General features: G+C 46.1%; 1 protein-coding gene across 3 annotated transcripts in view; it reads left to right on the top strand.

The window, feature by feature from the left end:
- The window catches only part of VRK1 (VRK serine/threonine kinase 1), a 75,525-nt gene that overhangs the window by 3,925 nt on the left and 45,103 nt on the right, over positions 1–26,497 (top strand). For all 3 annotated transcript variants that reach the window (XM_037031405.1, XM_037031402.1, XM_037031404.1), the window contains exon 2: positions 24,958–25,122. In XM_037031405.1, the coding sequence (XP_036887300.1) occupies positions 24,963–25,122 (160 nt within the window). In that variant the 5' untranslated portion in view covers positions 24,958–24,962. The remainder of the gene's footprint in view (positions 1–24,957; positions 25,123–26,497) is intronic.

Genomic DNA, 26,497 nt, shown 5'->3' with positions numbered 1-26,497 from the left:
TTAGCAATACCTACAACTTGGTCACTAATAGAAACTGTATGTTTTATATCACTTCACTATCATTGTAGGGAACTTGAAATGTGGTTTACTCACCATACTCTTTAATCAAATGCCTACTGTATTGGAAGGACACATTTGTCTTGTGGACTCAGTGTCTGGAACAGCCTAGTTGGTTCCTTAAGGGACTAAATGAGAACTGGGAAGTCACTAGGAGCAAGGAAAGCACCATTCCACTCTGTTGGGGGCTTTCGAATTTCTTCCTGTGTGTTTATTTAATTTTCATTGCAGACTGGCCTTCTTGCTGCTGTTCTCATGGGGGGCAGATGGGTTTGCTCTGGGCCGTGCTCCTCGTTTCAGGAACCCGGAGAGACCGTTCTCTGTCTAACTGTCTGAGGTAATTGCTGGTGAATTACGCCTCTCACGTCGTCTTTCCGAGTAGCAGCTGATCAAGCATTGTTTGCTGGTGCTGTGTCTAAATGCATTGTGATCACATTCACAATTCTGAGTGCTGCAAATGGCTGTTAAACTGTTGGTCTTCACAGACTGTCGGGGGACAGACATAGAGTTTTACTCTTTTTAATGGCTGTGCTGCCGTTTTCCACCTTTTAGTGCAGTTTGCTGTACAACATGGCAGCAGCCGTCAGTACACTCATTGTCTCCTAAATTGTTTGGGGATAATAGGTCTCTTATTCGTGAGTCAGGAAAAAGATATTAAACATATTTTTTAAAAACTGAGATCAGGTTATAACATTCAAGGCTCAGTTTTGTTTTTTTTTTTTAGCTTTTAGAAAACGTTTTAGAAATTGTGACTTTCAGATGCATATTACCTCTCATGTTGCTGGTGGGAATGTGATGTGGCACAGCCACTTCGGAAATTAGCTTGGCAGTTTCTTAAAAAGATAAACACGTGCTTGACGTACAGCCCAGCAGTGTTCCCCTGGCTATTCATGCTCCAGGGCAAAGGCTTTTAGTAACATTGAACCTGTGCATGGTGTTTGTGGGGGTTTCGGCTGTGATAGCCAGAGACCAGAAAAAAGCATACATGTCCTCCAGCGGGTCAGTAAAATGCGGAACAGCCTAAAATGAAACACCAGTCATAGAAAAAGGAGCAGACTAGTGACGCATGCATCGGTTTGGATGGAGCTGAAGGCACTGCAGTGAGTGAAAAAAGCCAACTTCAAAAGATTGTGAGATTGTATGATTTCATGTCTATAGTATTTTTGAAATTACAAAGTTATGGAGATGGCGAACAGGTTTGTTTTTGCCAGGTTAGGGCTGGGGGTGGGGTGTCACTATGAAAGGGTAGCACGAGGGGGCTTCTCCCGGGTCACAGAGCAGTTCTGGGTCCCAGTTGTTGTGGTGGTTACATGAGGTTTTACACATGGTAAATGCCTTGGACCTGTGCACAACACAGACAAAAAGAATGGAAAAACTGGAATTCAGTGAGTGGCTTAATCATTCATGCTGTGTCAGCGCAGTGGCCTGGTTCTGGCGGTGGCGCTGTGCCGGTCCCAGGACGTGACATCTGCACCGCATTTCTTTGAGCCGTTCCCCCGTTGACGACTTGTGGGTTGTTTCCTGTTTTTGGCTCTTCCGGTAAAGCTGCCGTGAAGACTCATGTACAGGTGTTCGTGTGAGTATAAGTCTTCGTTTTCCAAGGCAAACGCCCAGCAGTGCGGCTGTTGGGTCGTGGGGCAGATGCATGTTTGACTCAGTGAGAAACTGCCGTCCCGCCCCAGAGTAGCTGTGCTGTTTTTCCAGTCCTGTCGTCTCTGTGTGGGGTGCTCAGTTTCCCCGGGTCGCAGGCAGCGTTTAGTGTGGGCGATGTTTTGTGTTAGCTGTGACAATGGGCATGTGATGGTAACTCATCATGGCTCTCCATTTTTATTTCCCCAACAGCTCACGGTGCCGAACATTTTCATGCGCTCATTTGCCATTAATACCTTATTCGGTGACTTGTCTGTTGAGATCGTTTGTCCACTTCGTGCTGGATTGTTTTCTTATCGTTGGATTGAGTGTCCTTATATGTTCTGAATACAAGGCCTGTGCCAGACAAGTGATTTGTAAACATGACCTTGGCCTGCGTCCGTCTGTCGTTCTCCCGCAGTGTCTTGTGCAGCACAGTTTCTCTCGTGAGGAAGCCCGACCTGTTCGCATGTGGCTGTGCTCTCGGTGCCCGCGTCCCAGAGCCCTTCGCCTGCATCAGGGGGACGTCCTCCTGCGGTTTCTTCTGCGTGCTCTCCCACTTTACGTCTCACGTTCAGGGCTGGGGTCGTTTGGGGTCATTCTGACATAGGATGTGGGGTTTAGGTCGTGGTTCATTCTTTTCCTGTTGCCTGTGGGTGTCCAGCTATTCCAGAATCATTTGTAGAAAAGATGATCCTTTCTTTGCAAAATTATCTTAACATTTATTTAAAAAATTATTTGGACTTCCGCCAAGATGGAGGCATAGGTGGAAACACTGTGCCTTCTCCCACAACCAAGTTTGAATACAACAAAGGTTTGGAGAACAAAGACACAGCCAAAGAACAGAAAATTGAATTATACTGAAGTCCCACAACAACTAACCGTTCAACCGGATGGGTAAGAGGGGCGGAGCCAGCAGCGGAGCAGGGTCGGGCAGGAAAGATCCCCCGACCTAGGCGCACAGGTAGCCCGGAACCAGTCAGGGTGCGGGGCAGACTGACCGTGGTCGCACATTCACGCAAAGTGAGACAGACCACACAGGCCCCAGGGGGCAAGGGCTGACGGCGGTGGCACACTCGAGTGCAGTGGGACGAAATGCGCGGGCCCCGGTGACGGTGGCAGCTGCAGCACCTGTGGCGTCAGTGGCGGGAGGCGGCAGATGGGATGCCATTGCTCCTCTTTGACCCCGCCCCCACATACAGAATCACAACCCAGCAACTGAGTTGCCCTGCTCTGGTGAACACCTAGGGCTCTGATCCTGCTACGTAACAGGCACAAACAGCCCAAAAGATGGCGCAAGAAGAACTCAAAGTCCCAGAGCCGATAACTCTAAGCGACCAAGAGATTGCCAGCCTCTCAGATACACAGTTCAAGACACTGTTTATCAGGATGCTCACAGAACTGGTTGATTATAGTCATAAATTAGAGGAACATATGAAGGCTAAACTAATTGAAATGAAGGGAGATGCACGTGAAACCAATAGTGATGGAAAGGAAACTGGGACTCAAATCAATGGAATGGACCAGAAGGAAGAACAAAACATCCAACCAGAAAAGAATGAAGAAATGAGAATTCAAAAAACGAGGAGAGGCTTAGGAACCTCCAGGGCATCTTTAAACGTTCCAACATCCCAATTATAGGAGTACCAGAAGGAGAAGAGGAACAGCCACTAGTGGAAAACTTATTTGAACAAATAATAAAGGAGAACTTCCCCAGTCTGGCAAAGGAAATAGACTTCCAGGAAATCCAGGAAGCTCAGAGAGCCCCAAAGAAGTTGGACCCAAGAAGGAACACACCAAGGCACATCATAATTACATTAGCCAAGATTAAAATGAAGGAGAGAATCCTAGAAGCAGCAAGAGATAAGGGGACAGTCACCTACAAAGGAGTACCCATCAGACTGTCAGCAGATTTCTCAAAAGAGACCTTACAGGCAAGAAGGGGCTGGAAAGAAGTATTCCAAGTCATGAAATCCAAAGACCTACAGCCAAGATTGCTTTATCCAGCAAAACTTTCATTTAGAATGGAAGGACAGATAAAGTACTTCTCAGATAAGGTCAAGTTCAAGGAGTTCATCATCACCAAGCCCTTATTATATGAAATGCTAAAGGGACTTATATAAGAAAAAGAAGATGAAAAATATGAACAGTGAAAGGACAGCAAACTCACAGTTATTAACAACCACACCTAAAACAAAAGCAAACCAAGAGGACAGCTAGATCAGGAGCAGAACCATAGAAATGAAGAACACATGGAGGGTTAGCAACAGGGGAGTGGGAGGGGGAGAAGGGGGGAGAAGGTACAGAAAATACCATAGATAGTAGGTAGAAAATAGATGGGGGGAGGGCAAGAATAGTAGGGGAAATATAGAATCTAAAGAACTTGCGACACGTGGTTATAAACTAAGGGAGGGAGAATGGTGGGGGAGGAAGTTTGCGGGTGGAGGGGAATGAAGGGGGGGAATAGAACAACTGTAATGGTATAATCAATAAGGTATATATTTAAAATAAATAAATATTAGTGTTTAAAAAATAAAAAAAACTTATATTGATGAAAAAATTATTTGGCCATACACAGTAAACTGCACAGAGTGAGGACAGGAAGTGAGTAAGCTATTAAGTATGAAAATTAGTACAGGTTTATGAAGGCATGACACGGCTCAAGTCTTCCTAGAAGTAAGTATACCATATTTGCTGTGTATAATTCGTGCCCACGTTTCTGCACCCATTATGCATGGGATTGTTACACCCATGGCATATAATCATTATACCATGTATAATACATCCTTATTTTTCCCTAAAAAATTTGGGCAAAAAGGTGCGTGTTATACACAGCACAATATGGTAATTTTGAGATGAAGTGGGAAAACATTTAGAGAATAGCTGAGCAAAGATAGCTCCTAGAGAAAACAAGTAAGAACTGGCTGTTTGGGGGAGCTACGGAGTGAAGGGGAGGGAAGTAAAGGGGGGCGTTGGGTTCTGAGTATGGAAAACTGCTGGGCAGACAGCAGTTTACAATCGGTTTTGGTGGCTGCTAGGAAGGCGTGGTGGGAGCTTGAGCAGGAAATCAGTGTGGTAGGAATAATACTCGGTAGGTTGTGGGCTGTGTGTGGCAGTGGTAGGTTGGCTGGATGGACCGGATGTAACCATGACCCTTAACTTGAATTACAACCTTGCATAACATGTGTTTTTCAGAAAGCTGAAAAGCTGGCATCTCTTCTGAATATTAAATCCCTAATAGTTTATGAAAGAATAACGGTAGATTTTAGACTTTGTTGCTATGTTTGGTGATGGATACTGAGAACTATACTGGACTTTCAAACTTCTTCATATTGGTGAAGTTTTAGTAAGTTGTACATGTGGGGAAAAGAGTAGTTAAAAATTTTTTTTGGCTCATTGTTCATGTGGATGACATTTCTTATTGGGCCTAATAAAGGTCCCAGAGGTGAGCAACTGAAATGATAAAAACAGGGTTGATACATTGGTCCAAAGAGGAAAAGTTAGTGGGATCACTTTTATTTTTTGTGGCAGAGAGGAGACTCAGGGGCCGTTTAGTCAGTGTGCCCTGATTCTTGGGTATGAAGGACTGCGCAGAAAATGATGATGACCAGCTGTTCTCAGCACCGCGGAGGACCCGACAAGGACACGTGGCCTAGACAGCAGCCCGAGGTTTTCGTCTCAGGGAAGTGAATTCAGGCAGCAAGGACATTAAGATACGTCATGTCAGTGATCCGAGAAACCCTGAGTGGTGGAAGGGGAGCCCAGACAGAGTCCAGGAACACTGTAGTCAGGCTGCGTGGTGGGCGGCAGCCCTTGGCGCCTCCTTCATCGAGAAGGACGACACTCGGTTTCTTTTTTCTGAGCACCCGCTTCACCTCCTGCTTTCTCTCTCTGAACAAATTATCCTTTTTTTCTACTTACCTCTGGGAGTCTTGTTTGGTTTCTGATTTCTTTTGTGCATTTAAATGATTATCTTGGATATAGATTAGACTTCTGTCATTTAAAAAATAACCATTCAACAAATAGAACTTATTTAATGTCAGATAGACTACTAAATGTCCGTGCATTTCTGCTTTCTAATTTAGAGCATGGAAAAGGGTATTATCCCATTAAAAAATCAATGAAGGCTTGTTGAGTAGAGGGTTCTACACGCATAGGAGATTAACACGCTGTGTATTAATGAAAGCTTGGCAGTATGAAAAGTTTTAGGGAAACCACTTATTTGTCTTCAAAGTACTGTTTCTGTTTGATTTAATTTTCTTAGTCTGATTTTTTTTCTACCATTCTAGATCTTTTTCCCATTGAAATGTTGAATTGACCAAGAATACTTCACTTTGGATTGCGAGCCTCCGGTATTATCACAGAAAATTCGCTTTTCTGCAGAAGAGCAAGCTCGTACAGCGCTATGCAAGCTGCCCGTTTAAAACTATCATTGCTTGGCACCTATGCCCTAGTGACAGTCTGACCAACATGTGAGCAGGCACGGTGCCATCCTGACAGATGGGCGCGCGTGTCGGCAGCCAAGAAACAATGTGTCTGCATCCAGTGTATTTGTTAAGGGCAGGATTCCCAGTTGGGGATGTTCAAACGTCTGTCCATCCCGAGCTTTCACGCCTGTGGATAAAGGGATGTCATCATTAATCTCAGCGTCTGACTGAGAGTCCATGGGTATATAAGAGCTGCTTGGCTCTTACCGAAGTGGGCAGTTGGGGACGGTGAGGATAATTGTTCCCTCCTTCGTCACAGGGTGGCTTCAAATAATCCTTTCCCCGTTCTCCTCGCCAGCTAAGTTCACAGTGTGGACAAACCTGTTCAGACTTTGCCCTGCCGCTTGTAGAATACGTGCGGCTCTACTTGTTTTCTAGAGAGTAAAGGCTGCGGAAGTCGTTTGGTACTTATGGTTTGGACAGTGATGCATACACTGGGGGTTAGGAGGATCGGAGTGCAGACAGTGAGCGCTGTATGATGTGAGGGCAGCCGGAGCTCACCTTCAGATCAGGGTAAGACAATACCTGTCTCAGAGTAGCCGTGAGGATTAATGTGAAGCGTGTACATTAGTCACTTGATACAATGCCCGGCCCACAGTCTTTGTTCAGTGAACATTTATGAGCATCACCATCATCATCATTTTAACATCCCTGTTTTTCTCTGGGGAGTTATTGAAACAGATAATGTGTTGGGTTTTTTTGAAACTCATTTCCTATCTTTCTTGAAAGTCACGTACTAGATATGATCACGGTATCTGGTCCATAACAGAATGCTTGCAATGACAGGGACCTCTGCCTCTAGCATTTTCAGCCAGGAGACTAGTGACATTTTACAGGTGATTCTTTGTTCTGGAGGGTTCTCCGAGCTTTAGGATGTTCAGCATCACTCCTGGCCAGGGGACAAATCGTCTTCAGTTGAGAACGACTGCTCTAGAGACAGCCTGTCCTGTTTTCAATAAAGTTTTGACTGGGAGTAAGTTTTTGTGTTGAGTGGAAGTCTGCTTTGTTATTTTCCCACCCAGTTCCCCCGTTTGGGGACGTGGAGAACAAGCCGAGTCCCCCTTCCACACATGGATTCGATGTGTGAAGGTGGTTACCGGGCTTCTCACTGGCCTCGAACCTGCGCGTCTCCATCCAGGTAGTGAGCTCTTCCTTAGAAGGCTGATTTCTTGTCAGTACCACGAGTGGCGTTCCTCGATTCACCTCCATTTTTAAACTGTCGATCTTAGAACTGAGCGCAGTGCTGAGGCATGGCTCTTGTTCTAGAGATGGCACTTTTTTCTCTGAATATAGGAAAGAATATTACGGCCTTCTACGTACTGTTCTTAGTGTCAGCTGTATCCTTTTGGTGACCATACCATTCAACCTAGGGTTGACCAAAACCCCTTGGTTTATTTAAACCATATCTTCTTCATCTGTTTTTATGCATTAGTGTTGGGGCCCCACCATGAGAGTTAATGTTTATACTGTTAATTTTCCTTTTATTGGATTTAGCTAACTGCAGTCTTAAATGTTGGTCAACTCTGAAGTTTCTGGTTCAAAAGTACAGATAGGTCATGATGATGCCCTCAACTGAGATCGAAAATACAGGAGAAAGGGGTGTGTGTGTGTGTGTGTGTGTGTGTGTAAAGAGGATTGAGGAGGGAAGCCCGGGGAACCCCCACGCTGGAATCCCAATATTAAGAGCAGCTGGGCGGGAAGGAGGCAACAAAGCAGACCGAGGGGAGGGTGGATGGATAGGCAGGGTGGACCTGAGAGGCCCGTCTGGGGAGCTGGCGGCTGGGAGTGCAGTGCTGCGGCGGGTACTTGACTACAGCATGAACGCGACCTGCTTCCTGCTTCCTGCCCCTGTTTTTGGTTGTCCCAGGTTTAGCCTCAGCAGCACTACTGGTCAGTCACGCCGGGCAAGTCGGGGTTGTCCTTGGTGTCTCCTTTGTACCCTTATGTCTGCCGGTCACCAAGTTCTGGTTAATCTTTTTGGAGTAATAGTGCTCATCCTGGAAAAAGTGCATAGTTCTGAAGTGTCTGCTAGCTTGGTGATCTCTCTCCCTCTTTTTTGACAAGCACCTCCCAGACCCAGACACTCACGGACTCTGAGCATCCCAGAAGCCTCTGCTGTCCCCTTCCCAGTAGCTACTCCCACCCAGCGTAGCTACTTTTCTGACTTCTGATACTTACAACTTAGTTTTATCTGGTTTCGCCCTCATATGTAAATGCAATTATACCCTATTTACTCCTTTTTAAAAAAATATTATTTATTTATTTATCTTTAGAGGGGAAGGGAAGGAGAGAAGGACAGAAATATCAATGTATGGTTGCCTCTTGTGCGTCCCCTGCTGGGAACTGGCCTGCAACCCAGGCGTGTGCCCTGACTGGGAATCGAACCGCGATCGTGTAGTTCGCAGGCCTGCGCTCAATCCACTGAGCTACACCAGCCAATAGGGCCCCAAATAGTGGGGCCTTATTTACTCCTTTTTACCAGGCTTCTTTTATTCAACACTGTGTCTAAAATTCATCCATTTGTTTCATGTGTTTGCTGTATTTTTTAAATAGCTCTCTAGACCTGGTTATTTATTACTGCATAACACAGTAGTTTTGGTTGTGGATTGCTGCGTGACACAGTGCTCCAAACTTAGTGGACTGCACAATAGCCATTTGAGTCTGCTCGAGGACTCTGGGTCGGGGTTGGGGCTAGTTAGGGTGAGGAGTCATGGGCTGCCCCTTCACTCACATATAGCTGGGATGTCTTGAAGACCAGCCTCATCTGGATGCTGAGCACCTGTGTTTATCTATTTTTTACGTGGCTATTTTATTTTTCCAGCGGGGTGTCTAAGCCACAGTTTAAATGGAGACAGAAACTCTCACTTGAAGTTTGCTTTGCTTCTGTGCAACTCTGGAGTCCCTGGCGGACTGCTGAGGTTCAGGTCTGGCCGCTGAAAGGCCTCAGCCGCACTGGGGCTTATGGCCTTACACGACTGGAGGCGGGTTAATGTCCGGAGCCAGAGGCAGAGGTCCCCCTGAGGAGGGGAGGGCGCTGGAAAGCAGGTGAGCTCAGACTCCCTGGCACTGGATACAATCACAGCCACTGGGCGGGGAGCTCCTACAGTGGCATTCCGGGCCCTTGGGCTGAGAGCCCGTGCTCACAGCGGATGTCGCACATTGCACATCCTTCGGTGCGCTGGCTTCCTGTCCTGTTTGGGAACACGCCGTACGTCTTATTCTCAGCAGTGCTGTCTGCGTTAAAGGTGCCTCTGCCCTGGTTGCAGATTTTCCACGAGGCCTTGGCTTTTCACAGCACATTGGCTGGATTCCCAGAGGAAGCTTCTGGAGAGTTATTTATTCTTGTAACGTCACATGTGCTGGACCCCGTTGGTTGAAATAGACGCCAGCCTGCCTGGATTATCCAAGGGTAGGGAACGTCGACCTCATATCTTTAAGGGAGGTGTGTCAGAATGCAGCTGGCTGGTTTTTAAAACTACTGTGAATTATATGGCACATTGTGTCTATCCATTCTGTTGTAGAGGGGTATTTGAATAGTTTCTGATTTGTAGCTGCTGCAGTCATTCTTGTTCATATCTTTTGGGTCACGTGTATTCATTTTAGTTTGGTATCTAGGAGTAGAATTGCTGGCATGGTGGATGTGTATCTTCAGCTTTAATAGGTTGATGCTGCCAGACAGTCTCCCAGAGTGGCTGGACTGGTTCTTATTCCTACCAGCAAAGCGTGAGAGTCCCAGGTCCCCGCTTTGTCCCAAGCCTTGTCCCCGCTTGTCAGTTAAACATTAAAAACTTTTTTTAAAAACCATTCTGTGGTTGTGTGGAAGATCTCCTTGTGGCTTTAATTGGCATTTCTCTGATAACTAGTGACTTGGGCTCCTTTTTATATATTATTAGCCATTTGAGTATCCTGTGTTGTGAAGTGCCTGTTCAAGTCTTTTGCCCATTTTTTTTACAAACTGGATTATCTCTCTTTGTAATTATTGAAATGTTTTTTTATATGTATGTAACATGTATGATATAGGTCCCTCTATTTTATACAGATAGAACTGTTTTACTTGTATTCACAGTCATCCCTCACATTTTTATTTAACTGAATCTCAGAGACCATTCCTTATGTATGGGAGAAAACCGGAATGTCTTGTACTGGAAAGTAAGGTAAATGTCTTGTTTTATTTTTTTAGAAAACAGTGAGACCGCTGGGGCCATGTCAGAAGGACACAGTGGCCTCCTGGAAGGGCTTTGTTGCCTTGTGCAGAGGGAGAGAAAAGAGCAGCGCTGGTGTTTGGGGCAGGTACTGCGCCCGCACAGAGTCCGTGTGGTTCCCCCGTTAAATGCAAGTCCCCCACGGCACACGTCAGACCAGGTGTCCCTGAGCGCCTGGTGAGTGAGACGGAGCCCAAGTTCGACCGAGGTGCCGTGCCACCCACAGAGCACCTGGCCAGAACGTGCCTGCTGCTCCCTTACCCATTACAGCTCCCTCTTCCTTCTAGTCTCCCCTTCCTTGGAAAAGATTTCATGAGATACCCAAACTTAGAAACGACCCCACTTTCTGACAGCACCCAGTTTAGAGAAAACCCTGCTTCGCTAGGTCCTGCCCCAAATTACCCAGCCAAGGCCCAAATTCTGTGATAGATTCTTTACACCTTCTCTTACTGAGGTGTCCCTCTGGTCCCTGTGGTGTGTGTTCTCCTGACTTGTTTAACTACGAGTGTGTTCTTGGTGGGCTGTGGCTGCAGGGCTCTAAGCTAGAGACGATGTGAGCAGCAGCAGCAGCAGCAGACAGCAGATTACAGGGGGACTGGTTAAGGGACAGTGTAGGGACACAGTCAGCAAAATTCAAAAGGTAGGGAACTTTACAGAACCAGTAACCAGGGGAAGGGAAAAAATGAAAGAGGAAGATGGCATTTGTTTATTAAAGACTCAAAGACACATCAGCCAGATGCAGTGACTAAAAATCCAGTACAAGAAGACATTTTTGGGGACAATTGAGATTTGAACATACAGTTGTACATTGGTGCTTCTTGGCTTTAGAACTCATCAACCCTGTACTTGTTGCATTTTGATTAGAAAAAATGATTCTGCACTCGGTGCTTGCTCGAGACCGGTCGCAGTTGCTAGAACTTGTACGTGTCACAACACCGTCCTGTGAGAGAAGATGCGTCAACGTTTGGTGCTCGTTGGTGTCGGCGCTTGTCACTGGTTCTGGAACAAATTAATGATGAGTACCAAGGTGCCTCTGTACTTACCAGATGGTAAGGGGTTATTATGAATTTCCTTAGGCGTGGCAGTGATGTATGGTGGCTGTGTTTTAAAGGAGGACCTGTTTGGCCCTGGCTGGTGTGGCTCGGTTGGTTGGTTGTTGTCCTATAGACAGAGAGGCTGTGGGTTTCACTCCTTGTCAGGCCGGCACAGACCCAGGTTTCCAGTTGGGTCCCCGTGGGAGGTGCGCCCTGTGGGAAGGCGCCCTGGCCGTGTTCCTCTCTCCCTTCCTCCTCTTCCTTTCCTTTCCCCGCTCTCTTAAAGAACGTGCTCAGGTGAGGATAAGGGAAGATGACCTGTTAGAAGGACCCACGTAGTAAGTGATGCGACCTCGGCTTTGGTCTGGAACCTTGGAGGCGCCAGAGGAAACCCGTGCTTGTGTGGGGGCCACTGCTGGAGCTGGGGACGGCTGCGCGGGGGGCGGGGCGTCGTGTCACTCACCCGCTTCCTCTGCTGACGCGGATTTTCCAAAAGCTCTTTGTATTTTTCTGTGCGTTTGCCTGTCCACTTCACATTTTTGTCTTTTTCCTTGTAATAAAGACTTTTTTAAGTACTAAGAAAATTAGCCTTTTGTTATGTTTTGTAGGCATTTTTTACTTTTTAATTTTTATTTTTTAATCTGGAGAATTTTTATTTTGTCAAATTTAGCAATTTTCTTTATATTGTGTTTTATTTTGTGTGTTTCTTAGAAAACCTTGTCTCATATTCTGAAAAGTTCTTTTCATGTTTTCATGATGAAATTTTTTAATGACTGTGGTACCCTTCTGCCAATACTTTGGTTATTTGGTAACCCTAATTTCCTTTCAGAGTGTTTAGGGATGTTCTCCTTTTGAGCCCTGCTGTGAGAGAGGGTAAGGAGCGAGCGGCGCTGTTCCGCGGTTGTTCCACCTGAACTTGACAGCGAGCACCCAGAGAGGTTACTGTGAACAGCCTGGTCATTTGTATGCCCCTGCCCCACCCAGGAGAACTCATGAGAAAGCTGCCATTTACAAAACTGAATATATGCTGAATGTTGTGTAGGAATATTAACAACATAGTGCAGAGTTTCTAGTTTTGGGAACCGTTTGCTCTGCGTAAAGGAGCCTTCCTTCCAGCTCCCTGCTTAGGGCTTCTGAGAGGGTGGAGTCACCGGCCTCTGACTCCACATCCACCTCCCTCCCTGCTGCCTTTTCACCTTTACACCTTTACTTCCCCCCTCTCAGTGCACAACTTCCTCTGAACCATCAAAAACCAGGGCATCTGGTGAGAAAGGTGAGCATCGTAGTAATTTTTTAAATGTGCGTGTAGGCTAGTTCTCCAGGGTTTGTAAGAAAAATGTGTGTTTCCACGGACCCAAGTCAAAGAACATAGTGATGACGATCTCATCAGGTCGGCAATGCTTTTAGATGCAGGCCGGCTGCAGCAGGTCAGGGAGAAGTTGCACAGCGGCTTAGCAGCTGCCTTGGTCTGCTTTCCGAAGTCCTCACCTTCACACTTGCTCCCCTCTTAGCAATGATGCCGCCTTCGCAGAGGCAGAGCAGGGAGTGTCTGTTTCTAATGGGGGGGGGGACGGAGGGATAGATAGAGGAACGCACTTCCTGCAGGGTCTGCTCCCCGCCTGGTTCCTGGGCACCTGGTAGGACTTGGGATGGACCTTCTCCCCACTGCATCCAACTCACAAAGAAGTGAGGGGCAGAGGCTTCATGGGAGCCTGCCACGTTCAGGGACACNCTTGCTCCCCTCTTAGCAATGATGCCGCCTTCGCAGAGGCAGAGCAGGGAGTGTCTGTTTCTAATGGGGGGGGGGACGGAGGGATAGATAGAGGAACGCACTTCCTGCAGGGTCTGCTCCCCGCCTGGTTCCTGGGCACCTGGTAGGACTTGGGATGGACCTTCTCCCCACTGCATCCAACTCACAAAGGAAGTGAGGGGCGGAGGCTTCACGGGAACCTGCCACGTTCAGGGGTGGGGGCACCTAGGTTATCAGGCTTGTGTACCATGTGGTCTCAGTTACATCATTTAAAGGAAATGGACATTGGGAAGGATATTTGACTCTTTAAAAGTTTTTATTTACTATACCAAAAATCTACTATTGTAACATTAATCACAAGTAAAAATAATTATGGCTTCCTAATACAAGTAAAAATAATTATGGCTAGGAAGAAATTTTTCTTTTCGAAAGATACTCATTTCCTTTTTCAGAGTTAGAAGCGAGAGTCTTCACCCAGTTCTTTCCAGCTTAGGTGTGAAAACATGACGAATGTGACAATTGCTTCAAAGATTGTATCATAGTTTGAGTTTCACTTAAGGTTTTTCAGGAATAAAGCTCTGAATTTATAGAACTGTTATTTCTTGAGGTTCACTTCTGTAATCTTGTGGTTTGTTGTGTTGTATTTGACTTTTATTCATTAGCGTTACTAAAGGTACCATGTACTGTGAATGTTTCTCATATTTTTATTCACCCGCGTGGTTCTCTGAGTGAAATCAGGGGACTGATCGGGTGCCCCCGTCAGGAATGCATGGTTCACCTTCTGTGGCTCAGCTTTTTACATTAAATGCTGCTGGTAATGAGTATATTTTTATTTCTGTGGCTGTCCTTACTGTTCTGTCTCAGCGGTAGGGTTTGCGTGGACGAAATGTAGTAAATATATGAAGACTCTCTGTATTATTGGGAATTGACTATATAAAAGTGGTATTTTTCACATGATTTCTTTGCTCTACTCAAATGCATTAATCAATTTCTGATAGCTAGCGCATTTGTAGGAGAGTTATCTTTAGATGTATTGCTTTCAAATTGTTCTGACGAAATTTAGGAAAAGAGGTGATGAAGTTCTTTGTTGACCAATGACCTCTTGTTTCATTTTGTTCTTTAACTTACTGTAGTTTGGGAAGGAGCTACCTACACCAATACATGTAATTCTTAATCCCAAATAAGTTAGGAATATAAATGAATGATTTTGGCTTGGGATACAATGGGATGGGAAAAGGGTAATTTTTGTTGTTCTTCCTCTGGCATTTATATACTAATTTGCATATTTTGCCCAACTTCTAAGATGACTGGACGGGGCTGTTACTAAGATTATCTACCCCAGTAGAGCAGTGTGTCCTAGAGCCGTTGCACTGAAGTGATGACTTAATGGCGGCAGGCAGGTGCACCGGGCAGAGCACCTGGGTCAGTGGGCCGGCTGGTGCGTCACAGCCCTGCGCATCACAGCCCTGTGCAGCACGGACATGGTCACGGTCGGATGCGGGGGCTGTGGCGCAGCGGGGCCTTCCTTGTGCAGGGTCCCGGTAGGCTGATGGACAGCTGCCGTGGTGCAGTGCCGCCTCAGACGCGGGTTCGCTTGTACCTTGGTGTTGCGCTTTCTGGCCCCGATTGGAAAAGAGGGAACCGGAGTCAGAGCTCTGATACCTTGAAGTCTTCCATCACCGGAGGGAGAGGGAGGCACTTTGTCCCACCATGAAACGAAGAGTTTGGGTTTGTGGTGTCTGCGTCGCTCACTGTCTGTGATAGACAGCTGCATCAGGGATTCAGAAGCCCTCTTCACCTGGAGGGCTTTTTATCGATTCGGCAGTGAAGCTGATGATGTGGTGCCGTGGTGCACCGGTGAGACGGTGGGCCTGCGTGGAGCTGGCGCGGCTTCCCGGGTCCAGAGACCGCCTTTCTGTCGTTTGTATTTCCGGCACGGGTTTCGGAGATGTGTTGTGAACGCCTTTGGAATAAGCGAGTTCTCGTGTTCAGTTTCCTGGTGGACTGAACTGCCGTAGGCATAGAGCTGCGGAACTCCAGAGGAGGGTGATGAGCTTGTGTCCGAGGCCATCTGACACTGATATCAGTTGTCTCTGCTTGGCCAACTGGAGAGTTGTTTTTTGGGGGTGGGGGGTAGTTTGTGTAAGGTTAAGAGAGTACGAGAAAACCTCCTAGGTTATTCTGTAGCCCTCCGTTTAGTGGCTAAAAGTCAGTGACTTGACATTCTCACTGTTACGGAAGGACGAATCCATTGGTTGCCCCAGGAGTAACTCCACTGTAACACCCGGTAGTGGGTTCTGCCTTGCCCCTCCCAGTCTGTTCGATGCATCCCCCAGGGTGAGTGTTAAGAACCCAAGGCAGCGTGCAGCTTCTCTGCTGGAACCCCGTGGTTTCCCTCTCCCCGAGAGGTAAAGTCAGTGCCGTGTGTGTCAGGGCAGGCATTTTTTTGTCTGATTTGTTCACTGCTTTTCCCCACCTTCTAGAACAGTTCTGGCACAGAAATGTGCCCAACAAATATCGGTGAGCAAATGAGTTGGTGAAGCAGGCATTGCATGTTGTAATAATGTAGAATTCTACGGGGTCAGTATTATTTTTATATCGAATTAAAAAGGGGTGTAACGTAGTAAAAGTTTTTATGTTTACTGTTAAAAAGTTGCAAGCCATTGACTCTGGTATAGCACTACGAAATAGTGTGCAGTTTAAGTGAAAGGAGAATAGAGTTTAATCCAGGGTGCCCAGCCTTCTGGTGTCTCTGGGCCATGTTAGAAGAAGTGTTGTCTTGGACCACGCATTAGATACACAAACACTAATGGAAACCGATGAACGAAAGAATGGCCCGTGTATACTTTTTGTGGTATGTGCCACCACAAATAAGCAAAGAAGTCCTCGTAATAACCCTGATTATGCCACGGCGCTTTCAATAATCTTTCAGAATCATCGAGAAAGTCCCAAATTTGTGATCACTGGTATAGAAAATGTACCTGTCTAAGTAATAAAACTAAGTATTGTTTTAAGTAAATTTACGTGTAGATTTTGTGTCGGACCACAGTCATAGCCATCCTGGGCCCCTTGCAGAGCCCGGGGGCCACAGGTTGGACACCCCTGCTTAATCCTCTCCTCTGCTTTTAGGAATGGAATTCGACCCCTTACAAACCCAGTCCTGCCCTGAAGTGACGTCAGTGATAAAAGGCACTCAGAATTTTGGATTTGTATAAAAAGTGTATACAGTTCAGTCTAGAGATGGAGTGGATTTTGAGAATGGAATAATACATGTTAGCAACAACTATAAAAATGTAAGAACTTCAGTGAGAAATTGGTCTGAGGGAGAATTCTTCTTGCCTGAAGTGTTTGGAGTATGATTTTTATTTTGGTCGAGGTGTTGGGAATTTAAATACAAGTGCAGTGCCTGTTCCAGAAGAAGTATGTCCACCCTTTTGCAGAAGTCAGAGCCCTTGCAGTGGCCTTTGGGGCCCACTTGCTCCGTGTCCCTGTTAGCTCTCTGCCTCCCCCTCCTCCGGGGCCCTCGTGTGTCCACCCCCGCTGTGCCAGCATCTGCCCCTTCCTTGGTTGCCGGGCATGTTCCCACCTCAGGGCATGTGGGCTCCTTGCCCTCTGCCTAGTCGCCTGCCCTGGGTACTCACAGGGCTGACGTCCTCACCTCCTCCCAGTCTTCGCTCAGATCTTACCTTCTCGACAGGGCTGACCGTGGCCCGTCTGAATGCTGCGAGCTAACCCCTGCCGCCTTGCGCTTTCTGTCCTCTGTCCCCCTGACCCACTTTACTTTTTCATTTTTCAACAGGGCACTACATTTTTCAAAATTTTAGATCATTTATCCATTATGTCTGTTTTTATTTTCTGTCTCTTCCTGGTAGAATGTAAGTGTCAAGGGCAGGACCTTTGTTTCGCTCCCCGTGTCTAGAGCAGGGCTTGGTGCGGGGCCAATAATCGGTAGACGTTTGTGAGGGAACGAATGAATGAACACACCGTTACTTGTCTTCAGAAATTCGGAGTTGACCTTGTTTCTTGCTGTGAAAACTAGTGCTACAGGAAGCAGAACCAGCGCCTGGAAAGAGGAAGCTCTCACTCATCGCTGCGTCTCCCCTGGTGTCTGGACTGCGTGTGGCCTGTGCGGTGGGAGGGAGACCGGGTGTCCTGTACTGTGACCGCGAAGGGAGAGAGTTCCAGCCAGGGAGCAGCAATCTCGCTGCTGAGTGCTGCTGAGTGCTGCTGAGCCAGGCGGGGAGATGACCGCCAGTGTCATTTGGATTCCGTGCCCTTAGCAAGGGTGGTCAGAGTGGACCCTGAAGGTGGAGTCCGGAGGGAGGGGCTGCGGGGTGAGGGGGGGAGGGAAATGTAGCCGAGTACAGACAGTTACTAAGACAAAGGGAGAGGACAGTTAGGATGAGAGTGGAGGGGGATTACAAAAATGTTTAAAAACTGGACGAGGCATGAGCATATTTAAAAGGTGGTGGGGAGGATCCAGCTGGAGGAGATGTTGAATGAGTGAGAGGAGGTTAGTAATGACTGGGTTACGTTTTGTGGAGGTGAACGGCCTGGTGTTTGGTAGAGGAGGGCCGTGTTCCGGCGCCGTGGGGACAGCAGAGAAGGCAGATGGGACAGGTGCGGAGTTGGGCCGCACGTGGCGGGCGGGTGGTTTGTAGCTGTGGGTCTTGGTAACAGGGAGTTCCCATCTGAAGCTTCTGTGTTTTTGTGTTTACTTTTTTCCTGTAAACCAGGAGATGAGTCATCTTGGAGAATTATGAGTCGGGAAGGTGGATTCTAGTTTTGAGGCGAACAACAGGGTTCGACATAGACGTTGTGGAGCGTGGGAGGGATTTGAGTTGCTGGACTCGTGAAAGAGGGACCGTATCCACCGCAGGTGGGTGATGTCCATCAAGTGTGAAGTTAGATGTCAGGAGCTCAAAGGAAAAAAACACTCACATGCACAAAAGTGTGTCCAAGAGCACACTTTTTGAATTCCTGCCAAGTGCAGTGCATCGCAGGACAATTTTCTTTTCAGGGAGCTTACGAACTTGCAGCGAACATTTATCAAATTCCGTGAGAGGTAAGAACAGTGCAGAAACCAGAGCTCGTATCTGACAGGTTCTTGGGTGTGGAGAAATTGCAGTAAACGTAGATGGCGGAGGGCCAGAGTCAGCCTTACGCTGTGCAGAGGGGAGCTGGGGCCCTGGGTGCCATGTCAGCGGACCGGTGACCAGTCCCGTGGTGACCAGTCCCGTGCGTGCGGCAGTGTCCTTGAGTCAGGGTGTCTGCGGCCCAGAGGCATCAGAGACGCCTAGGGTTTTGAAGAAGTTTCCTGAACTGCACGGCCCTCTCAGGTCGTGCGTGCACACCTGTCTCGGGAAATGTGTGACTAGGTGTCCAGTGTGTAACAGGCTCTGCACAGCGCTGTCGTTTTCCAGTCGGGTGTGATGGGTGTGTAGCACTAAGTGTAAGGGGAATTGTTGGAATCATTCACACTTTTTTGTCTCTTCAACAGATTAAAAAAAGAAATTGCTCCAAATTTGAATCCAGGACTTGAAAAGTGCCAGTTGTCTAAATACAGTACCATATTGTGATAAATATAGCTATTGAAATTAAAAAACTCTCTGCACAACACTTTAATATTCATAGCAGAACTTTTTTGGAATGTTATCTGAAAAACAGGACCATTTTATTATCAGAGCTGACTATTAATTAGGGTATTGTTTCCGATATAAAAGTTGATCTGCCACTGAAATTCTATTTCAATATGTATAGTTCCAAGCTTGCTTTGTGTATTTAATAACGTTAGTGCCATAATCACTCTGTTTACAATTAAATTTTGGTGGATATGCTAATGTGGAGTGTACCAGTGAGTGATTTCGGCTCGGGGCAGTGCTGGTTTGAATGCTGATGTGCTTTTCCCTTGCGTCTGCGTTTCCTTTAATGTGGATGGGAAGGAGTGGTCGGGTGTGCGGTGGGTTGAGTGCGCTGCTGGCACACTGTCTCTCCGAGACGCTGCCGTTGGGCCGGCCCTCGTAAGAGTGGGTGCTCTCCGTTCCAGGCGGCAGAAGCTCCGTGGGGGCTGGCTCGAGGTGAGCAGCCTCCCGTGTGCTCTTTGCCAGAAATCCTGAAGTAGGCATTGGGTCGTCGTTAGAGGACACCTGTAATGTTCTAATGTCATTGTTTAATTCAGATTAGTATTTTAAGTTCTTTTTAAAAACGATTTTGTTTATTTATTTTAGACAGAGGGGAAGGGAGAGAGAAAGAGGGAGAGAAACATCAATGTGTGGTTGCCTCTGGCACACCCCCTACTGGGGACCTGGCCTGGCCCACAACCCAGGCATGTGCCCTGACTGGGAATCCAACCTGCGACCCTTTGGTTTGCAGGCTGTTGCTCCGTCCGCTGAGCCACACCAGCCAAAGCTTTAGTTCTTTAGAAAATTCACACTAACTTGTTGAAGCAAATGCTATGGTTATGTTATCACATTTTTTTAGCAGGGACTCTGGTTTTAAATAATTCTTTATTTTCAGAAATCACCTGCAAAAGAACAAGGAGATTGGAAAACAAGATTTCATGTTCTCTAAAACTAGGAGTTTTACAGAAGCAACCCTGAAACTTGAATAAGAGGGCTGCCAGACGCAGTGAAGGTCAGATAGGGGCCTGGGAGGGTGCCGAAGAGGGACACTGGGATCTGAGACAGGACTCAGACGCTGGCAGACTTGTGTTCCCTGAAGTGAGCGACAGGCTTTGAGGGGCTGCCAGTAAGCCGGGAGAAGGGGAGTGAGTGGGTGCTGGCCGGAGGAGGGCTCCAGGGGACCCGATGGTGCGGTCGCCCAGGTGTACGTGCACTTGGGAAATGACTCCATCTCGTGCACATGATTCACCGTCCTCTGCTCGGCTTGTGGTAGCACTCGAGTTGGACCCTGTGGGCACTCTCTCCTTTGTAGCACAGCGTTAGGTTTTGTTGCTGGCGGGTGAGGGAGGGGGCATGGCAAGTCGGAAGGGGCTTCTCTCGTGTTGCCGTGTGCTTGGTTTTTTTCCTTCTCCCTCTTAGGTGTGCTGCTAACCAGGCTTCTTTGTGACGTTCTTGGCACCCCAGCAGGCAGAGTCCTTTGGGCCAGCTCCAGCCCACTTGGCACCCTAGAGAACTCGGCCACCCAGCGGGCTGGAGCCACGGCTTGTCCACGAAGGGTTCCTTTTTCTGTGTTCCCGGTGGCCTGGTAGGGAGTGACTGCCTCGTGCACTGGCTGTGCCTGCGTGGCCTAGCGTTCCCTGCCACCCATTTAGTGGTGCAGCACCTTTACAGATAGTATTTTTACGTTCAGGTTTCCTGTTTCCCTTACTTGTGTGTTTTTTATCTCCTGACTGTACCTGACTGTCATAACACTAATGATTTATGTAAATTACTATTAATTTTACATAATCAAAAACAATGGAAAACATAAACATACAGCTTGAGTAATTTTTATGAAGGGAACACACTGTTTAAGGGTACCAGGTTGGGATATAGAACATCACTCTGTCCCCAGGAACTTTCCTCTGGACACCAGCTCTGAGTCGTGGCCTCCCCCAAGTGGTGTCCCTGTGTGACATCCGTCGTCATGGCTGAGTTCTGACTGTTGTCACGCCTCACGGGAATGGAGTCACACAGCCTCTTGTCTGGTGTGTGACTTCTCTTTCTGCACACTGTCTGGGGGGCTCACCCATTTCATTGTGTATCTCTTTCTGTTGACGGACACGTGAGCGTCCAGGGTCCGCTCTTTTGAATGGGGCTGCTGTTACCATTGCTGCCCATGTCAGGGGGCCTGTTTTCATCTCTCCGAGGTGGGCACGCGGGAGAGCAGTCGGGGGCAGCTGCTGTGAGTCAGATTCCACGCGGCTGCACTGGCCGGCACACGGGGTCGGAGGCGCCGCGCCCCTTCCTTACCTGCACTTGAGTTGGCCGGTGTTTGCCGCCGAGGTTTTCAAGGCCTTGGAGGCTCTGACCGAGTAAATGCTGTTTAAATTCTCTGTGTTGTGGTAAAAGAGGAAGAGCTTCTAAAGTCTTTTTATGAAGTGAGTGTAATATTGAGGTCAAAATAGATAAATATAGTAGGAAAAACTGCAGAAAAATTTTACTTATGAATATCCATTTTATTCCTAAATAAAATGATAGCAAGTAGAATCCAGCAGTATGCTCCAACAATTGTAACAATTCTTATGTATGGCTTCTTTCTTTCTTTCTTTTTCTGTAGGAATGGTTATTATTTGAATTGCCTTGTACGAGGCAGTGGCAAACTGGCTATACATGCTTACATCCTTTACGTTTCTCAGCATTGTAAGAGATGTGTTATTTGACCAAAGGTGCATTCATTCACCGTTACTCCCTGCCCGCCCCCAGTGGAAGCCAGCCCTGAGCCCCGCCTCGGACTGTGGGGGCTGGGAGGCGTCCACATCTTTTTCCGTGGAAAGCCCAGGGGGAAGGGAGCTTCATTTAGGGTCTATTTGTCTATCATCTAGATATATTTTCACCCGAGGACGTGCTTATTGATTTTTAGGGATGGGAAGGGAGGCAAAGAGGGACAGAGACATCGATGAGAGACACGCATTGATTGGTTGCCTCTCTAAGTGCCCAGGGTGGGGACCTACAACCCAGGCATGTGGGGATTGAACCCTCAACTTTGCACTTCATGGGACGATGCCCCAACCAAGTGAGCTACACCAGCCGGGGCCATTTAGGGCCATTTAAAAGAAGTAGTTTGTGTTACAGTGGCCTTTCTGTAGAGCAACAGAGTGTGTTTCAACAACTTCCTGACATTCATGTGGAACGGACCAAAGTGTGAGAGAGGTTTTCGCCCAAGCAGAAAGTTAGTGTCATGTGCTAATTAAATGCATCTATCTTTCTTCCTCTTTTTTCTTCTTTTTGTATATAAAGAAGCTGGTAATCTAGGACCTGCATCGGACAACTTTATGTGAACTTTGTGCTTAGTTAAGTTGGTATGGTAGAAGTTCCGTGAACACCAGCTCTCTCCAGGAAAAGAAAAAAACTGGATGAACATTTGGAAAAAGCTGGATTCCCACTTTGGATTTTATTCCATGATAAATGTAGACAGATCAAAATTTTACCAGCAAAATATGAAACTGTGAGAGAAAACATGGGAGGTAATTGAAAAAAGTAATCTGACTGGGAGAGGACGTCTGAGGGTGACGTCAAATCCAGAAGCTCAAGCAAACGGTATGAAAAGGCAGATTGATTGGGGAAACTATTTGCAATACAAAAAGCTAAATTCTTTAATACGATGTGTAAGTGCCTCTGAAAAGCAAAAGGGTACCAGTAGTAGTTCAGAGAAAATAAGTACAGATTTTGCTACAAGAGTCTTCTCCTTCTCTCTGGGTGTGTGTGTGTGTGTGTGTGTGTGTGTGTGGTTGGACCAGCTCGTGGAGTATGAAAAGATTTCTGGTTTTGAATCTTTTATGACTATTTATTAGAGGAACAGTATTTTTTAATGTTTAAAACCATAGACTAACTGTACAGAAAACCTTATCCGGCAGATGTAGACAGTGAATTATAAGGTACTTTCATAAACAGAACCTTGCCAGCTCTGTGCCTGTCCCAATCACAGCTTTGTTCTGCGTTTCCAGTGTAACTTCGGTTTCTATGGTAATCACTTCCCTGTCTTTATCGTTTTATACTCAGATGTGCGTTCCTAAACACGGGCTTAGATTTGCATGACTTAGTTTTGGTTTATGTGTGCCATCTTTAGGTCTTTTTTAGATCTAGTTTTTTTCTCCCCATGCCTTCTCTTCTTCTGTCGAGGAAGTGGGTTCCGCATGCCGTAGGGTTTCCCACAGTTGGGGTTGTGCTGACTACTTTCCCGCCCTCTGTTTTACCCTGTCTGTGTTCCTTTCAGCCCGTGAACTGGTAGGCTTGGTCAGATTCAGGGTCTAAGTATTTTTTCTTCCTTTTTGGCAAGACTGCTTCATGGGTAGTCGTATATTCTTTTATCAGGAGGCATATAATGCCTTGATATCTCTTGTATTTTGATGTTGGTAGCTGTTAAGCCTTGATGTCTGGATTTATTAATTCATTAGGAGGGAGAAATGGTATTAACCCAACCATTCTTAGTCATTTATTAGCTGACATTTTTCTAAAAGGAGAAATTTTTCTTCATCTTCTGTTGGTTACCCAGTGGTACAATTTGTATTAGCAAGAAAGGGTAAATGCTTCTGTTAACCCTCTAGAGGTGACCATGTAGGGTTTCTTACTGTTAAAGACCTTTGGAGTTAGCCTTTTTATACCTTACTCCATTGTGCTTGTCATCCTTATTGGCACAAACCGGCCTGTCCTTGATCAGTGGGGACATCTGTCAAGCTGGCCTCTTACAGTTGACACGACTGGGGTGGTTTGGGGTAGCTTCCTTTGCATCCACGGACGACAGGTGTCCAAGTCTGTCTTGTGCACTTGCAGCCCCGGGCCTGGACTCAGCTGTTTCTTTACCTCCTTTCTTTGAACAAGTAGTGAGTGGTATTTCGAGAGTGTGGTTTGTATACTAGGGATGCTCACTGCTGCTGGGTTGGTCATTGTTTTCGAGCTTTTGGGGGGATGGGGTTAGGAAATAAAAAAGTGTGTGTGTATGGTTTTGTGAAAGGTTAGATGCTATCTGAGTTAAAAATATTTCCCAATATATAGGGTTTTTAACCTTACATCTTTCATCTGAATTCTCTTTCTTCCATATTTGAGTCCTGATTTTTAAGGATGCAGGAATATGATAGAATTGAAACATCACAAAATTACTCATTTGCTTTATTCCACATTTGTGTGTACAGTAGTCTGAGTTCCCAAAACCAAGTATCACCACGATATGATTACTGCATAATGGCCTTTTGCAGGTGTTCTCTGATGTCCACAGTTGAACTGCATCTGCGTTGTCCGAGCATACACCCGTTACGTGCTCCCTTCTCTCCTTCACTGCTGTTTGAGTCTCAGGTTCTACGAGTGCGCATCTGTTTGCTGCTTGCTCTCAGTTCTTCGCTGAGTCATTTTGGGTACCTGAGGCTTGTTCTCACGTGGATTCTCCCTTTTTCATGTCGGTAACACTTTGAAGTCTTTGTCCTTGAAATTTAACTGAGTGTAAAATCTTCAGCTTATGTTTGTTATCCTCAAGTCTTAAATAACATTACATTTTTTTCTGGCATAAAGCATTGCTGTCAAAGTGATGACAATCAGATTTTATTTTTCATATAAAATATCTTTTTTTTCTTGGCTTGGGTGCTCAATGAATATTTTCTTTGACTATTAAGTTTAGTAATTTATTAAGCTGTATCTTAGTGTTGGTTATCCTGGTTTGATTTTTCTTATATATGTGACTTGGTCTTTCATTTTGATCTTCACATTATTTTTAAGTTCAGAAAATTGTTCCTTTTCTCTTTGTGTTGTTTTGTGTTTTCAGTCTGTATACTGTGCTCTTATCACATTGGTATTGACCTGTATAAACTCACTGCATTACAATGAAGTGTGCATTCTAATTGGATGAATGCACCCTTCCCCCCTCAACTTCATTGAGCAATTTTTTTCTTGTTAAGTAGCACTTAAAACTAAATATTTTCTTGAAAGTAATTGATTAATAAAAATAGATCATTTTATTTATTGTTTTCTCTCCAAAATTAAGAGATAATCAAATAGGATTATAAATTAGAACAGATGTCCTTTGAGTTTTAGCATTAGTAGGAATTTAAGAAGCGTCTGTATTGCATGGAAGCTTTCCTTAGTGAAAAGCGTTTTTGAACACTTCTAGGATTGTAATCCCGAGTGTTGCTGTGTTTTGTGTTTCAGTGAAGATGCCTCGTGTTAAAGCCGCACAAGCTGGAAGACAGGGCCCTGCAAAGAGACGTCTTGCAGAAGACTTTGCAGCTGGGGAGGTAGTCACCGACATGTCCAAAAAGGAATGGAAGCTGGGACTGCCCATCGGCCAAGGTGGCTTTGGTTGTATATATCTTGGTAAGAGAGTGCCTACGTCTCATGATTTGTCGGGCCAGAGTTTATGTACTTTCTTACCAAAGCAGTTTCTCAGTTATGAGCTTTTATAGGACGTTCCTAGTCTGCAGTCACTTTAATGTTATGTGATTAGGCGGAAATGCATCTCGGACACGGGAACGGAACAGAAGACGGTTGCTTTAGTCAGCCTGGAAAAGAGGGCAAAGCGTCTGTACTAGTGCTGTCAGTGAGCACTGTGTCATCCGGTTTTTAAGGCATTACGTATAATCTTACATTTTTCTGTGACCCGAAGAAATTGGTGTAGATTTTATTCCTACCTCCTTCCAATTAGGATTGACTTGTCTGTTTTGGTTTAATTTGACAGTTTTCAGATCTTTAACAGATGTAGATTATTTTTCTTTCTATATATAACCCTAATAGTCATTATCGTGGAATTAGGAGAATGATTTAGAGACTGCATTAGGCCTGATTTAATATGCTGTTAGCATATTTACCTTGAAATTTTGAGGGACTTTTGTGGAGCCCTGAGATTCTATAGGTTAACTAAATTGTTGATGTAAAAAATATTTTGCTTGCTTACATCTAAAGCTGTCTGCTTCATCAAGAACATTATAATGATATAATGCATTTCATGTTTGCTTTTGATATTTCTGTCTAATTTTTCAGTTTTCACCTTTAATCTTGATTTGGTTAGTCCATCACTTAATTCATTATTTAATTTCTGCCTGGAGGTTTATAAAGTTTTATTTTTAGTAGTGGAACCCCCTTTCTCTTTGAAGCAGCATCTCTCAGAATGCCAGTATTGTAGTGTAGGCTAGCATCAAGGGAGACCTGGGGAGACCTGGCCTGCCTGCCGGCTCTCAGGCCCCACCCCAGGCCTGCCAGTCAGAAGCTGTGTGGGGCCCACGCATGCTGAAGCTCCAGCCGCTGCCAGAGCCGAAGGCGCAGCTGCACTCACCCCTCCTCCTCCAGGTCTGATGGGCCGCGTGCCGTTGGTTGGCTGGTCTGTGGGGCGCGTTCACAAAACAGCTCTAAAACCGCTGCTTGACTCTATTTTGTAAGTGTGAGTCCTCTAGGGCAGTAGGAAATAGGTGTTGATTCTTCAGTTTAGTTCAGAGCCAAACCCATTCCGGTGAACTAGGCTGTGTTTGACTTAAGGTGAAGTCCTCATAAACCATGAAAGGTCAGTAGCTTTATTAGCCAGGTGTATGTTTTTGACCTTGTAATTGAGATATGGCAGATTCTGTAAGCTGTCCTGCCGAGTGTGTCGATCAGGACATCCCATAGCGGGAATGGGAACTTGTCTTTAAACAAGTAGGTTCTTAATTTTTCATTGGCTACTTGGCTCGTGAACCCTTTGGCAGATTTGGGACTTGTT

Source organism: Sturnira hondurensis, unplaced genomic scaffold (assembly GCF_014824575.4).
Source record: "Sturnira hondurensis isolate 20B ecotype Veracruz unplaced genomic scaffold, ASM1482457v3 Scaffold0021143, whole genome shotgun sequence".
In the NCBI taxonomy this organism is placed as follows: domain Eukaryota; kingdom Metazoa; phylum Chordata; class Mammalia; order Chiroptera; family Phyllostomidae; genus Sturnira; species Sturnira hondurensis.
Note: the sequence above shows the minus strand (reverse complement) of the source record. Positions and strands in the feature narration are given on the sequence as shown.